General features: G+C 38.5%; 1 protein-coding gene across 3 annotated transcripts in view; it reads right to left on the bottom strand.

Annotated features, from left to right (window-relative positions):
* SRGAP1 (SLIT-ROBO Rho GTPase activating protein 1) overlaps window positions 1–16,806 on the bottom strand; it is a 298,264-nt gene that overhangs the window by 17,381 nt on the left and 264,077 nt on the right. For all 3 annotated transcript variants that reach the window (XM_069584751.1, XM_069584748.1, XM_069584750.1), the window contains exons 16-18: window positions 9,203–9,308; window positions 6,277–6,501; window positions 4,011–4,090 (exon numbers count right to left, since the gene is read on the bottom strand). In XM_069584751.1, the coding sequence (XP_069440852.1) occupies window positions 4,011–4,090; window positions 6,277–6,501; window positions 9,203–9,308 (411 nt within the window). The remainder of the gene's footprint in view (window positions 1–4,010; window positions 4,091–6,276; window positions 6,502–9,202; window positions 9,309–16,806) is intronic.

The raw sequence follows: 16,806 nt of genomic DNA on the forward strand, positions 1-16,806 counted from the left end.
GTGACAGAGGGAAGAAAATGCAATACCTGGGTGATCAAAGAGACAGATCAATACTCTGGTCAATTTAGTTACAGGAAGAGTCTGGCTGCAGGCAAGAACATCTGTTCTTTGTAAGCAATGCTTTTCTCTCCAGCACTATCAGGTGAACAAGATCAAAATGTTATCTCAAACACAGAGCTCTCTTTTGTAGCCAAGAGGTAAGAACAGGTACGAACTGACAGATGGTACAGAGGTGAAACTGAGGTTTGGGAAGAAGGGTGGCTAGGGCTCTGTCATGGGCTTTTCCTGCCACTGAGACAAGCAAGGAAACATGGAGAAAAGTCACCAGTGAAAAAGGAATGAATTACAGAGAAACGGAACTCAAGAGAAAGGAGAGAAGAACGGCAGAGGGCGGGCTCAGAGACTTTCAAAAGCAACCCCACAGAAATAGAAGCTGTCACTTCAAAGAGTTTCTTCCAACTTACGTTTCTGAAAAATGTCAATTTTTTTTTTTTTTAAAGCAGAGGGTGGACTCTAGACACCTTGATAACCTTCCTGCTGAAATCAACTAAAAATGCTGGATTAAAAAAAAACCCAACTTCGTAAGTGCATTAATCATGACAGTGAGGAATACTAAACTTGATGAATGAAGGAATCTACGGACTTAAACAGGACACCAGAATTATGAACACTAGAATATGTAAGTCAGAGTTTGCCTTGAGAGCATTTTCCCTTGCCTGGTTAACTTAAGCTTTATTTTAAACAAAAGACTAGGTCCAGGGGCTGCCCAGTATGGAGACTCTAAGCCCCACCAAGTATCAAATTCTCAGTGTCACAGTGGATTTCTAGTTCTGAAATTCTCCTCCCTTCTCACTCTCCACACTTCTCCATAGATGTAATCACTCTGACCTTGAATTTAAGGGAAAAAATCTATCTGAAGGCTTGGGGGAAAAAAAAATCACCTCAGAATCCCAATCACATTCTACCCCTCAGGCAGGTTTGCATTTTAAGTTGATACTACCTGGGTGGCCTGAAAAAACCTCAAAATAAAAATCTACTGTGGTTCCAAGCTGGTTATGCCCCAGGCAGAAGTAAATGAAAACCCTCTCTGGAGGGACATACCTTTACCCCAACGTAAATGAATTCCATAAAGTTCTAAGAAATATGTAAAAAATATATAAAACACATTGGAAATAAGACTCAGATGAACAAAAGCCAACAAAAACAAATCCAGGAAGACTTCAGCTTTTTAGAATAATTAGACACATAATCTAAAACAATAGAAAGGATTAGTATTATGAGTAAAGAGCAAATGACCAAGCAGGTATGAAAGTGAACTGAACTTGGGAGGAAAAATAGTCAAAAATAAAACTGAATAAGTTTAAAGCACGTTAGTCATAGTTAAAGAGGGAATAAAAGGATTATGCTTACAGCTAAAGAGATATTAAGAAAAAACTGACAGCTTTATATGTTCATATTAAAAATGTCAAAAAGTAACGTTAAACATCAAACTTAAGAAGTTAGAGAAAAAAATGATTCCTACAGAGAAATGTATAAAAGTTTATTGGGTGACATTAAGGAACTAGAAAGATGTTTGTGGACTGTATATTATAAAATATCAATTCTTTCCATATTAATATATGTAGAATCGGTGCAATTGCAATCTAAACCTCAATAGGTTTTTAGCTTTTTCTTGTTTGTTTCTAGGAACTTGAAAACCTGAATTTGGAATTTAAGTGAAATTGCAAAAGGCAAAGAATTCTTAAGAGGAACAAAGTCAGAGGTCTTGATTTGACAAACATTCAGATTTATTAAAAGGTATCAAGATGAAGACAGCAGTGTAGGGATAAACAAGTAGACCCACGGAAAAGAGAGACCAGAAATGGACTCACACAGAGAGGACACTTGACTTATGATTAAGGTGTGGGGCAGTAGAGAAAGGACAATTAAGGCTGGGACAGTGGGGACAGCTATGCATCCATATGGAGAAAAGAGGCACAGATCCCTACCTCACACCATACCTCCAAATGAATTCCTGGTAGAATTAAGCCCTATGTGTGAAAAACAAAACCTGAAAGGATTTAAAAGAGGCTATAGAAGAACTTCTGCATTAACATCAAGGCACAGAAGGATAAGGATTTCTTTAAGGAGACACAAAGTGAAACAACCATGAAGGAAAAGATGGGTAAATTCAGCTCCTTTAAAATTAAGATCCTCTGTTTGGCAAAAGACATAATAGACACATGGAAGTTAGGCTACAGAGCAGAAAATATTTGCAAAGCATATACTGAACTCTGGGAGTTGGTGATGGACAGGGAGGCCTGGCGTGCTGTGTTTCATGGGGTCACAGAGAGTTGGACACGACTGAGCAACTGAACTGATACTCAATAAAGGACTTGATCCAGCTTCATAAACTTTTACAAGGAAAAACCAAAGCCAAACCAAAGTAAACTAAACCAAGCAAAAAAAGCCCAGAGAAACTAACAGTGGGCAAATAGGCCCTAAGATGGAAAAACATTTGATAGGAATTTTGCAAAAATAAATCTAAACATACAAAAATTAGTGTATCTGTAATAACCATGTTTTTCATTTTTCATAGTATGACCTCTGGGGCTTTGCCCCCCCTGGAGGGACTGTCCCTTCCAGGGTTGGCAAATTCCTAGTAAACAACTCATCTGGAATGTGCTTTTCAAATGCAAACCAACCAATCCAGGTCTCACACTCCAGCCACTTCCTCTCTGGGGCTCCCATACTTTAGGCCACTATCTCCCTGCCCCAATCACTTCATGGCCAGGTACCAACCACAGACAGCCACAGAGCCCTCTGAAATTATTAAAACTAGGCAATCCTAACCCTGCTTACCCTGCCTTGCTTGTTCCTTCCTGTGGAAACCACCATAAAAACTCTTGGCCAATTGTTCTCCTGCCTGTCTGACCCTGGTGCCTTCCCTGGCCCCCTGAGGTGTGATGTGTCCCCTCCTCTTAGGAACTGTGGGCATCAGATTATCTTTTCAATGGTGATCATCTCCTGATCTGTTGGTCTTACCATACCCCCTTACCCTTACCATACCAGAAGTTTTCTATTAATATACTACGTTTTAAAATGTCTTCATCAGTAAGCAGAGAAATGCACATTAAAATCACAATGAGATACCATTAAACACTTGACAGTATTGGCAAAGACAATATTTGATAAACGCAAGTGTTGATGACTACATACAACTGAAAGGCTGAGACACTGCTGGTGGGAGTGGGTAGCCCCACAACCATTTTCTTATTTTCTGGCTGCTTGTGGTAGGTGGGATCTTAGTTCCCTGACCAGGGATCGAACCCATGCCTCCTGAAGTGTAAGCATGGGATCTTAACCACTGGACTGCCCTTACAACCATTTTCAAAAATAGTTTGGCAGTATGTAGCAAGGTTGAAGACATGCTTACTCCTAGGTGTGTATATCTGAGAGAAACTCCTGTACACCTGCAGCAAGGCACATGTTCAAAATATTCATACCCGAACTATTTTTAATGGCAAAAAAACAAAACACCTCATGTATTCACCAATAATAAAAAAAATACAATGGAATACTATACAGTGGTAAATAAATTATTCTAATTGCATGCAATGATGGGGATGAATTTCAGGAATATAATACTGAATAGAAAACAGTGAAAGTATATATAGTATGATCCCATTTATAAAAAGTTCAAGAAAACAGAAAATGAAATAACAATTCTTTTAAAAGCACAAACACAGAGCTTACCTTGAGGGGTATGGAAGACAATGGGTTCAGGAAAGTAAAACGGTAATGATGCCTTTTTCTTAAATTTGGTGGTTTCACAGGTGTTCCCTGTAGTAGTATTCTTTGTAGTTTACACATATTTAGTAAATATTATTTTGTATCTACTGAATTCTTAATACAAGCAATTCTTGGTATACATGGTGCCAAAGTGAGTACAATATAAGTAATTCTTTAAAAATGGTTATAAAAATGGCTATAAAGACTAGTTTTATAATAGCATGAGCACAAGTGCATACCGTCTTCACTGGTGTGCGGCTCTGTACCAGCGTCCTGATCCACTTCCTCCAGCGTACCGTGCTCACTGTATGGGCTGTCGCTGAGGAGCAGAAGTAGAAATCATATAAAGCCAATGTGAATTTCAAAACTGAACAACTGCTACTATAAGGAAAACCAGAAGACTTCGGAATGGCAAAGGAGTTCCTGGATAGCCTTTCAGTGGAATGCTGGAGCCTCCAGGATTGTGTAATCCTATAGGACGCTATGTCCCTTCATCTTTGACATGTTACAATTCTGTAAAGACAAAACTGATGTGTAGGAAACTGACAGTATTCAAATGATTCTTATGTATAAAAATGAAAATTTGTTGAATTCTAGCAGAATATGATTATCACCCTCTGGATACACCAATTTTTGCAAATTCATTTCAATATCCCCTACTACATAAAAATGGATGGCTCTTTGATTTCCACTTTGAATTGGCTGTAGTATCTTTTTCAACTTTTCTTGACACATGTTCATTTTTATATCTGAGAGTTAGATTTTATCCTTTAACATTACCACTATTACTTCTCAAATGTATGCTGATAAATGGAAGGCACTGGTTACAAATACAAATCCTGACATTGTTGTAAAAGCCCATTTATATTGCTGGCATTGGGCGATGAGGATGATTACTATAATACTGACTTTCTGTTTAAAATAAGCGGTATCTATAGAGAATATCATGTGTGGGAGAAGACATATCAAGCACATGTTCCTGACTTCAAGACTCTTTATTATGGGGATTTTACCCTGTTTGTAAAAAAGGAGCAACCACAAAAAGTCCTGGAATACAACACATTAAATAATATCGACCAGACATCCATATATTTGCTCTCTGATAAAGTGAATAAGATAGCACAACTTACTGATAGAGCCCTGAATATCTGTAAATACTAAACATGACTGACACTGGCCCGGAGACAAATACAACTAGGAAAATAAAATTCTGAACTCTGAAAATAAAATTCTGAAAAACTCACCAGGACTGAGAGCTTGTGTCAGTACATACATGTAGTAAGTATTTTAAAAATATGTAGCCCTGGTGGGCTACAGTCCATGGGGTTGCAGAGAGTCAGACGCAACTGGGCAATTAACACACGCATAGAATCTATCATGCTTTGTTGTTAATTTAGAAAGCAGTACTTCTGGAAATGGTCAACTATGAATTTTCTTAACAGCGTAAGATCATTTGTAGTTTAAATTATACTGCGGTTTCAGTTAAAAAAAAAAAGTGTACTTTCAGTTATTTAGATTTTTCAGCTACTAGTTCTACTTCTACTTAATCCCCAGCAAGGCAGTGGGAAACAAAGTATCCTGCAGAGTCCAGAACCAAGGGCTTAGGCAAATCTATTTCCAGCTGCTCCTGAATCTGAGCTGCACAGGGCAGTTTTAGAGGGAGGCTGGGAGGCAACTGCTGAGTGGGAAGACTTGTGTGGACTTAGGAATCAGACAGACTTGGGCTGCCTCCAGAAACCACTAGTCATTGGCCTGGCTCCTTGGCCTCTCTTAACTTACTCAGTCGAGTGGGAATATAAACTGGCACACAGGAGGACCTCAACGAATTAAAACCAGTTTTACTGTATATGATTTCTTAGAAGCTGGAACTCATATATCAAATAGTGAACATAAACATTTTGGGGTTTCCTTATCTTTGGATTATACATTTTTACCCTTCATTGGGAGGTGACTATATTGTCTTATTAAACATTTTTTATCCCAACAATATAATAATGTAATAACTCTGTTCAAAGTGACCATGACTTGTGTAATTGATCAGGACAATATTAGTAGGAATGAAAATGAAAGTAAGAATGAAAACACATTTAGTTGACAGCTGCTCCTTTAAAATGAAACTTTTGAAATACTTTCCATAGAATTAAAACTGTTTAGGAATGAAAATGAAGTCTGTTAATTCAGTTATCTTTTCTTAACAGTAAAGATGTATACAGCTCTCTATTTAAAAACCATTCTCTACAAAAGTCATGATGGGGTAGGTGTATCTAAAAAGATGCCGTGCTTAGGGAAAAGAGAAATGAATATGAATTTCCATAAGAAGGAGCCAGTGCTGTCATGGGATTTAATATTCTAATTGATCTCAAGTGTTCCTGCTGCTTCTTTTTTTTAATTGGAAGCACTGGCATCTTATAGTCAATTCTTTTTTTTTTTTTAAATTAAGTTGATATCTGTACTTCTATAATTTTTTCCAGGAGGAGAAGGAAGGACTTAAATTCTTGGACTTACCAATACTCATCTCCAGCCATACATTTCTCATAAACAGGGCCATCGAGCTCTTTAGCATCTGGGAAAATAGTCTCATGGTGGATGATGATGGTTTTGACAATCTCATTCACATGAGCCTGGCAGGACACTTGATCCTGTATCTCTGGGACAGGCATCAAGGTAGGGCCAAAACAGATGGCCAGGTTATAAGGGTCCATCATGTTTTCATCACTGTACTGTGAAAGACTACAAAAGCAAGCAAGACAGGAGTTATAAAAGAACAAGGGGAAAAAAGCAAACGCTTAATAGGATACTTCCTATTCTGAAAATGAGTTTTCTTATTAGAATAAAATATTTCATCCTACTTTAAGGTGGCTCAGCAAATTCCAAAGAAAGTAAAACAACTTATAACCTTTCCACCAGGTAGACATGGAAAAGGGAATATAAATCCTGTTTGCTTAATTAAGTGGCATTTTTTTTTTGAAAGTCACAAGGGAGTTTAAGATAATCTCTAACACAATTCAGACCAGGATCAAGTAAAAGAGTTTCACTTGCAAACAATATGATCATCTTTAAAACTGTCCTCCAACTAACCAAATACATTTCAGATTTCAGTTTTTCCCATAAATCTTGAGGGAAGTCCCGAGAAAAACAAAAGCACCTTTTCTTTGTACCACTGAAAGAAAGAAAGCAACTCCAGGCTTTGTAATTTGCTTTTGGGCAAGATGATCAATACAAGGTGACACCAAAGACAATTACAAGTGCAAGCGAAGGGGAAAAAGAATCCTCAATTCTCACATTCCATTTAAAGCTGCAAACTACAAACTTTGGGGGAGACTCCCAGTTGTCTAGTACTAATTTTAAAATTCAATTCAATGGCTGTTGGTGAGATATTTTCCACAGGGGACTGAAAATAAGAAGTTCTTTATGCTATGCCTCGAACACATGGGCAAGGTGCTATTCCAGGGAGAATCTAGAGAATCTATCTTTCAGCGTATAGAATGTCAACCTTGAAAGGAAATGTAAAATCCAGGTGAACAGATGACAAACGGAAGGAGAGAAAAAGAGACTCAGCTACATTTGTGAGATGTTGACAGACACAAAGAAACTGAGATACCGTGTGACCAGATACTCTACCCTGTTTGGGAAATAAGATAGCTGAGAAAGTAGAAAATACAAAAGTACAATTCTCACAGGCAACATATGTCTTTCCTTTCTGCCATTTCTCAAACATAAAACAGTTCACAAATAACTGCCAATGGTCATGTTACAGATCCCCCTCAACATGAATGCAGGAAGGAAAAATGAGATTCCGAATAAGAACGATCTCATGTTCAAAAGACACACTTAAGCTCAATGGGGGAGAGTCAGTCTTTCTGGGTCTTTAGTTAGTGCTGGCTTGAAGAGCAAACAGCTGATACAGAATTTTTGGTTTTACAATGAAAAGAGAATAGCTTCTTTCTCTTTCCAAAATGCCTGTCCCACATATTCTACTTCAGAGACTGGGCCTGGCCTCTGCACGAAGGCAGGAGCAAGAACCAGGGGACATCTCTGGGCAGAAATGCTGGAAGCAATGCCGAGGTCTGGCTGGCTCATGGCACAGTTGCTAGTCTGTTGAGATCCGCCATCAGTTAGATTCACACTTTGAGAGCTTTCTCGACTCATGGTCAGTTTGCTTCCCTAGTCCATTGTGGTTGATTGGTCCACAGTGGGTTTCACTTAGGCGTGTCAAGAATATTTGGTATGGACATCATGTAGAGGCCAGCAGGAATGTGAGGTGGTCCATGTTGGGGAAGGAGAGACATGTGCAATTAAAGGTGAAGATGGAAAACCTTCAGATTTTTACAACTACTTGGGTGACTAGGCTTATTTAAAGATAGAAGTTTACGGTATCATTTAACCTAAAATAGTTTACACCCATCTCTCTTGGTACTGCTTATTTCCAGGGGTGACTTCTATACTTATGTCATCTGTAGACGCTTTAGCTTCATTTTGTATGGGTTCCCTGCTGGCATTTCCCTATTGTAGATACTTGGCTTGGGGGCTGGGGGTGTGTGGTCAGTCTGAATGGTATGATTTCAGGAAGAGTCAGCAGGGTGGTAATAAATCCCCATAGCTTTTAAGAACTTAACACTTTTGGTGAAACAGAAGAAAAAAATGTTCTAATTTTAAGAAGGGAGAGCTCATGGTTGAGTGAGAAAGCATTTCCTGAAGTTTACTCCACCTGGATTTTTTTAATTAAAAAAACTGCTTAATTGAAATGGTAAAGAGCAAGGGGACTCAGATAGAACAGCGGAAGATGTTCTTATCATGGAGCCCATGTGCCTGCAAGCGACACAACTGAAATCAAGTTCCCTAAATTAAGAGTCAAGTTTCCTTGAAAATAATGTAGTGATTTTTAAGATTTCTGTGACATTGTTTTTAAAGATTGCTTTAGAAATATCATCTTTTTGACAAGGTCTCATTACACTCAATTTGCAGGCAATTCTTTTTTGGGTCTGTGTACAAGTCTCACCTACAATTCCCTTCCTTCCCTGACTATCATTAAAAATCACAGAAATTTTCTGCAGTGAGCAGGCGGTTTACATCATTTTGACAAAAACATTTATGGCACTGGCTTTGGATGGAAGTTGGGAAAAAGCACATATTTCACTGAAAAGTGTTCTTTTTAGTAATACTTGTGCATTTTTTGCATTTATGGCCACAGTTTCCACATCTGGTGATGAGGTTTATTTAGGTCATTGTGTGACCTTATAAGGTAGGTCACACATGACGACTTTGATCTGCTGAGGAAAAATGCACTTTCAGTCTCTATTCAATCATCTTCTCTTTGGCTCCACTAATAAAAGGAACCCAACGTACATTTTACAGAATCCAAGAACAAAGAATTCAGAGCGGTACACAGGGAACTGAAATGAGCATTTTGGCAAAAAATTGTGGTACTTACTGATTGAGGAAGGCAAAGAGGTACCTCATCACTATAAGGACCGACCTGGGCAAGGTCAGGAGCAGTTTGCGGATGTGAAGTGCCCTCTCATAGAGATTATCTATTCCTACAGACAGAAGAGGACATGGTTAGGATCCTTTTACCAGCCTCATTTAAAGCAGAACATTGTAGCACCCAAATTCAGTACGTATCTGAACACAAGCAACACTTTGCCCTTAGGTGAGATGTAGTCGTAATCAAGAAAGCAAATCAGTGAGTGATCTGCTTGGGTGTACGTGAGGACCTCTCCTGTGACTCATCACTGTTTCTCTGACTTCCATGGGCTTGGCTTTGAGCAGCTTTCAGTTGTTGCTGTTTCCACATTTTGCATCTGATATGGTTGAAACTCCTTTTCGCTGCACATTAACTAAGGTAACTTTTTGGGATAGGACACCTCTCCCTTTTCATGACTCATTAATTCTTCAGGTATGTATTTGTTAATTACTGTGACTCAAGAGTCTCAGCAGGATCAAAGGACTCAATAATCAAGTCATCAACATTTCTACCTAACTCAGTCTCAAGAGCCCCAGGGCAATTGGTTTGTCTTTCATGACAACTTCACGGGACACTTGGAAAACCCACACTATACAGAGAGGGAAGATGGAATAGCTAGAGATGATTTGCAAGGCACTGAGAGTTTGGTGTGGTGAATTTTGCATCTATAAATGCAAAAGGAACCACGTTTAATATAGTATTGATCTTTAATGTTTGTCGAATTCCATAGGGGGCCTGTCATCTTTAGGCTAGAAGAATATACAGGTATTACTTCGAAGAGGCTTCATCTTAATTCAAGATCCTCTTGCTTCTAATTTCTGAGTTCTAAATTCAATTCCCTACTCTTTAAGGGCAGTTTCAAATTTTTATTTAAAAAGACTTGGAACAGGAATTTACATATTAATTTCACAGCAGCATTATGCGTAACAGCCAATAGGTAGAAACGTCCATTGATAGATGGGTAGATAAACAAAATGTGGTATATATTCACAATGAAATATTATTCTGCCTTATAAAGGAAGGGAATTCGAATACATGCTACAACAAGGATGAACCTTGAAGACCCTATGCTAAGTGAAATAAGTCAGACACAAAAAGCCATACACAAATATTGTATAATTCCACTTATATGAGGTATCTAGAGTAGTCCATTTCACAGAGACAGGAAGGAAGTAGAGTGGTGATTGTCAGAGGTGGAGGGAGGAATGGGTAGTTACTGTTTAATGGGGAGAGTTTCAGGACAGCATGAAAAAAAAAAGTTCTGGAGGCAAACAGCGGTAATAGCTGCAAAACAATGTGAGTGTACTTAATGCCACTGAATTGTACATTTAAAAAAGATGAAAATGGTCAATTTTAGGTCTATTTTCCTGCAATAAAAAAAGGGGGTGCCCCATGAGATGCCAAATAAAGATTTTAGGGGAGAAAAGCAATGGGAATGTAAAAAGGTGACACCAAGACAGGATAAAATTATGTGAGGTTGGCACTCCCTGCAGCTACACTGAACATACACCATAGCAAGACAGAAGGGCTGGCACTCCTAGAATAGAGCAAACGGATGTGCCCCAAAGGCCAGACCACGACGACTGTGAACAGGACTCAGACATTACCGGGTTGGCAGCATGCATCCTACAGGAGTCTTGCTCTGGTACAAATGACTCATTTACTCTCCAGAGCCCAGTTAGCACATCAAAATGTATGTTTGCTATGGACACTCTAATTACTGTGCGTTTCTAGCTGGCTCTGAGTGTGGCAATTCATAACCCTTCAGAATTTTATATGCATGAAAAGATGAGCGTGTGTGTGTGCTCCGTCATGTCCAATTCTTCGTGAACCCTATGGACTGTAGTCTGCCAGGCTCCTCCGTCCCTGGAATTTCCCAGGCAAGAATATTGGAGCGAGTTGCCATTTCCTACATCAGGAGATCTTCCCGACCCAGGGAACAAACCTGGGTCTCTCATTTCCTGCACTGGCAGGCGGTTTCTTTATCAGTATACTGCCTGGAAGCCAGGAGGAGATGGTTAGATAGCATCGCTAACTCAATGGACATGAATTTGAGTTAACTCCAAGATAGTGGGGGCCAGAGGAGCCCGGCGTGCTGCAGTCCATGGGGTCACAAAGAATCAGACATGACTTAGCAAGTGAACAACCACAACATGAAAAGATAGATCTTTTCCTCAGACAAGTTGTCAGTGAGGAAGGTCATATTTCACCTGGATTTCTTTTACGCTGGGATTCTTTTTCACAACTCAGCATCTCATGTAATTAGGTAAAAGTGGGATTTGCCCAATCTCAGTCACATGCTCAGAGCTCCCTTGGCTAATTCATGTTCCTTCCCTAGCACTGCAAGGTTCCCATGTCAGCATACCAGCTTCACAGCATGGAGGTTTGACAGCTCCATGTAAACATGTGTGAAAAATTCACCACCAAACAGAAGTGAATTCAGAAAATGGCCAAAAGTTCAAACGGCCATTCCTCTGAAAATATCAGCTCTTCTGTGGCACTGTTTGTAAAGGTGTTTTTCAGAAAACAAATAAGAAAACATAAGATGCAGATTTATCCTTAAGGAGGAAGAAAGGGAAGGAAATTCCTTGGTGGTCACATGTAGAAATGGCTTATGTAAGAGCAGGCAAATATTTCTGAACTCCATAGCCCAATATCCAATAATCAAGGGGAATTTAAAGGCGCTGGTGGTAAAGAACCTGCCTGCCAATGCAGGAGACTTAAGAGATGAGGGTTCGATCCCTCATCTGAGGGTTGGGAAGATCCCCTAGAGGAGGAAATGGCAACCCACTCCAGTATTCTTGCCTAGAGAATCCCATGTACAGAGGAGCCTGGTGGGCTACAGTCCATGGGGTCACAAAGAGTTGGACACAACTGAAGCAACTTATAGCATGCAGGATATTTTTAGGTTCAGTGTTAGGTTTTTAATAATGTCAAAGTATCAATCAGTTGTGTGTGTAATAGTATATGTGTGTGAATGAAAAGGAAAGAGAAAAAGAGAACTTTTAATATATTGCACAAATCTTAGCCCTGAGATGATTTACCAGCTGTTCTTCTAGGTAAGAAATGAACTGCTTATAAATCTTTCTAATTAACCATTAATAGGTCTACAATATATTTAGGTAAATACACAGAGATACGAAGTAGATTAGTGGTTGTCTAGGGCTGAGGGTGATGGTGGTTTGAGTGTTTGCTAACTGGGGTTTCTTTCTGGAGATCTATGAATTAAGCCATTGAGTTCTTTCCTAGTTAACAAGAAACATTATAGATATAAATATATAAATAATGTCTCTCCTTCTGCTGAATTATCAAATAGAAATTAGTAAACTAAATCTTAGCTTAAGGAGCCTTGACTGTTTCAATAATAAGCCTACTATCATTTTTGCAGAGAAAAGGAATCTTTGAGAAAATCACTGTAAGGCAGCAAATAAATTTTGAGCTCAGAGAGAAAACTACTGTGTATGGCAATAAAGCTGGAAGAATTTTTAGCAACAAAAACATACATTGGAACACCAGGAAAAGAGTTCAAAAGCTTTTGCCATAAAACCATCAGATACAGGAAACAGATTTATGTACCAAGAAGCTCATCATGGTATTTTTGTGTAACTGCAAAATCACTTTTGGAAACAATCTAAATTTCTAAAACTAGGGAATTTGTTAAATAGAATAAAAACCATTATATGGACACTAAAAACTATATTTTGAAAAATAACTTAGTGATGTGAGAAAGTGTAAATAACATATTAAATTTAAAAAATAGTTTATAAAGAGAAAATATGGTATGATAATTTTTAATAACAGATTTATTGAGATATAATTCACGTATTTTAAGTATACAATTTGATGGGTTTTAGTACATTTCAGTTCAGTTGCTCAGTCGTGTCCGACTCTTTGCGACCCCATGAATCGCAGCAATTTGGAATTGAGCAACCATGACTTCAGTCCATTATAGAACATTTTCATCACGTCTAAAAGAAATCTTATATCCACTAGCAGTCATTTGGCATGATGCAGCTTTTTTTTTTTTAAAATCAAAAGTATGTAGTTATGGTATATCTACATAATGGAATATTATTTGGGAATTTAAAACAAGTACTGACATACGCTACAACATGGGTGAACCTTCAAAACGTGCTAAATGAATTGAGCCCATCAAAAAGGATCATATATTGTATAATTTCATTTATATGAAATAGGCAGAATAGGTAAATACACAGAGATACAAAGTAGATTAGTGGTTGTCTAGGGCTGCGGGTGATGGTGGTTATGAGTGTTTGCTACCTGGGATTTCTTTTTGGAGTCATGAAAATTGATTTTGGTGATTTTCCTAATCCTGTGAATATACTAAAAACCACTTATTTGTACATGTTAATGGATAAATTGATGGTATGAGAATTGTCTCTCAATAAGCTGCTTTAAAAATACAGAGGAAAATGTGCTATTTGCAGAGACATGAATGGACCTAAGGACTGTCATACAAAATGAAGAAAGAGAAAAACAAATATTGTATATTAATGCATATATGCAGAATCTATAAAAATGGTTCAGGTGAACCTATACGCAAAGCAGAAATCGAGACACAGATGTAGAGAACAAAAGTATGGACGCCAAGGGGGGAAGAGGGGATGAGATGGATTGGGAGGTTAGGATTGACATACATACACTGCTAGGTATAAAAGAGATAACTAATGAGAACCACTGCATAGCACAGGGAACTCTACCCAGTACCCTTTGGTGGCCTAAATGGGAAGAGAGTCCAAAAACAGAGGGGATGCATGTATATGTATGGCTGATGTGCTTTGTCGTACAGCAGAAAACACCCCCAGGCTGTAAAGCAACTATGTGTGCATGTGCGCTCCGGCGTCTCTGACTCTGCAGCTCTTCTGGATTGCAGCCTGCCAGGCTCCTCTGTCCATGGGACTCTCCAGGCAAGATTACTGGAGTGGGTTGCCATTTCTTCCTCCAGGGGATCTTCCCGACCCAGGGATCGAACTCATGTGGCCTGCTTCTCCTGAACTGCAGGCAGATTCTTTACCACTGAGCTACTTTGGGAAAGCCTCAAAGCAACTATATTCCAATAAAAAAATTTTAAAGAAATACATAGGTGTATATATATTGATATATCTGGGAAAATATTAAAAAGGTTAATATTATCTTTGTGCATAAGAATTCTAGATTTGTTTTACTCATTTCCTAATTTTTCTATAGTAATCACACATTAGTTGCATATTAAACAATTATTTTTAAAAAGCAATGATTGGCTATTGGATGATTTTAAGGAATTATTTTTTTTTTAAGGTATGAAAATGGTTTTGTGACAATGGATTAAAGACAATCTCTTTAACAAGCAGTGCTGGGAAAACTGGTCAGCCACTTGAAAAAGAATGAAACTAGATCACTTTCTAATACCATACACAAAAATAAACTCAAAATGCATTAAAGATCTAAACATAACACCAGAAACTATAAAACTCCTAGAGGAGAACATAGGCAAAACACTCTCCGACATACATCACAGCAGGATCCTCTATGACCCACCTCCCAGAATACTGGAAATAAAAGCAAAAGTAAACAAATGAGACCTAATTAAACTCAAAAGTGTCTGCACAACAAAGGAAACTATAAGCAAGGTGAAAACACAGCCTTCAGAATGGGAGAAAATAATAGCAAATGAAGCAACTGACAAACAACTAATCTCAAAAATATACAAGCAACTCCCGTAGCTCAATTCCAGAAAAATTAATGACCCAATCAAAAAATGGGCCAAAGAACTAAATAGACATTTCTCCAAAGAAGACATACAGATGGCTAACAAACACATGAAAAGATGCTCAACATCATTCATTATCAGAGAGATGCAAATCAAAACCACAATGAGATACCATTTCACACCAGTCAGAATGGCTGTGATCCAAAAGTCTACAAGCAATAAATGCTGGAGAGAGTGTGGAGAAAAGGGAACCCTCTTACACTGTTGGTGGGAATGCACACTAGTACAGCCACTATGGAGAACAGTGTGGAGATTCCTTAAAAAACTGGAAATAGAACTGCCTTATGACCCAGCAATCCCAATGTTGGGCATACACACCAAGGAAACCAGAAATGAAAGAGACACGTGTACCCCAATGTTCATCGCAGCACTGTTTATAATAGCCAGGACATGGAAACAACCTAGATGTCCATCAGCAGATGAATGGATAAGAAAGCTGTGGTACATTTACACAATGGAGTATTACTTAGCCATTAAAAAGAATTCATTTGAATCAGTTCTAATGAGGTGGATGAAACTGGAGCCTATTATACAGAGTGAAGTAAGCCAGAAAGAAAAACACCAATACAGTATACTAATGCATATATATGGAATTTAGAAAGATGGTAATGATAACCTTGTATGCGAGACAGTAAAAGAGACACAGATGTATAGAACAGGCTTTTGGACTCTGTGGGGAGGGAGAGGGTGGGATGATTTGGGAGAACGGCATTGAAACATGTATAATATTATATATGAAACAAATTGCCAGTCCAGGTTCGATGCATGACACTGGATGCTTGGGGCTGGTGCACTGGGATGGTATGGGGAGGGAGGAGGGAGGGGGGTTCAGGATGGGGAACACGTGTGGCAGATTCATGTTGATGTATGGCAAAACCAATACAATACTGTAAAGTAATTAATCTCCAACTAAAATAAATAAATAAATAAATAAATATATAAAAAGAATTTGATCTTAAAAAAAAAAAAGAAAAGAAAATCGTTTTGTGGCTATGTTGCATAAAAACAGAAGCACCATCTCCCAGAGATACACACACCCAGATGAAACGATCTGATGTCAGAGGGAGGATACAAAAGCAGTGTATGTGGGACAAATCTGGCTAACACATGGAAACGGTTAAAGCAAGGCAATTATATTATTTATATGTAAATATATCTTTATGTATCCTCTTGTAGACATCTGGAATTTTCTACAATAAATAAGTCAAAAAGAAGGCAGGTTACAAATGGGATAGTCTAGTTCCACTTTGGCTTTTTACAAACAGTGCGTGTGCATGACTATACATAAGGATCAGAATGTGTACACACACACCACTGATTCTCTTTGGGTAGTGGCATTATGGGAGAGTACTCTACGTGCTTTTTAAATATTATGTTTTCTATAATGACTAAATGTTGGTTTTGTTGTTGTTGTTCAGTTGCTAAGTTGTGTCTGACTCTTTGTGACCCCATGGACTGCAGCACACCAGGCTTCCCTGTCCTTCACTACCTTCTGGAGTGTGCTCAAACTCATGTCCATTGAGGCAATGATGCCATCTAATCGTCTTATCTTCTGTTGCCTCATAGGTTTAAAAAAAAAAAAAAAACACCCTCCTAAAAAAAGATGTTTCCTTTTGTAAAACCAGTCCCCTAAATAACAGCACAGAACAAAGTACAAATGCTTCTTCTGGGCTCACAGCCCCGAAGCAGCCAGGGAAGACCATGAATTGCTTGAGCAGCTCTACTAGAGCAAGTCACTTGGATCTTTGCCCTAGGGAACCTCAGAGCCACAGTACACGGACATTCCAGAAGCTGCCCAGAC

Source organism: Ovis canadensis, chromosome 3 (assembly GCF_042477335.2).
Source record: "Ovis canadensis isolate MfBH-ARS-UI-01 breed Bighorn chromosome 3, ARS-UI_OviCan_v2, whole genome shotgun sequence".
Classification (NCBI taxonomy): domain Eukaryota; kingdom Metazoa; phylum Chordata; class Mammalia; order Artiodactyla; family Bovidae; genus Ovis; species Ovis canadensis.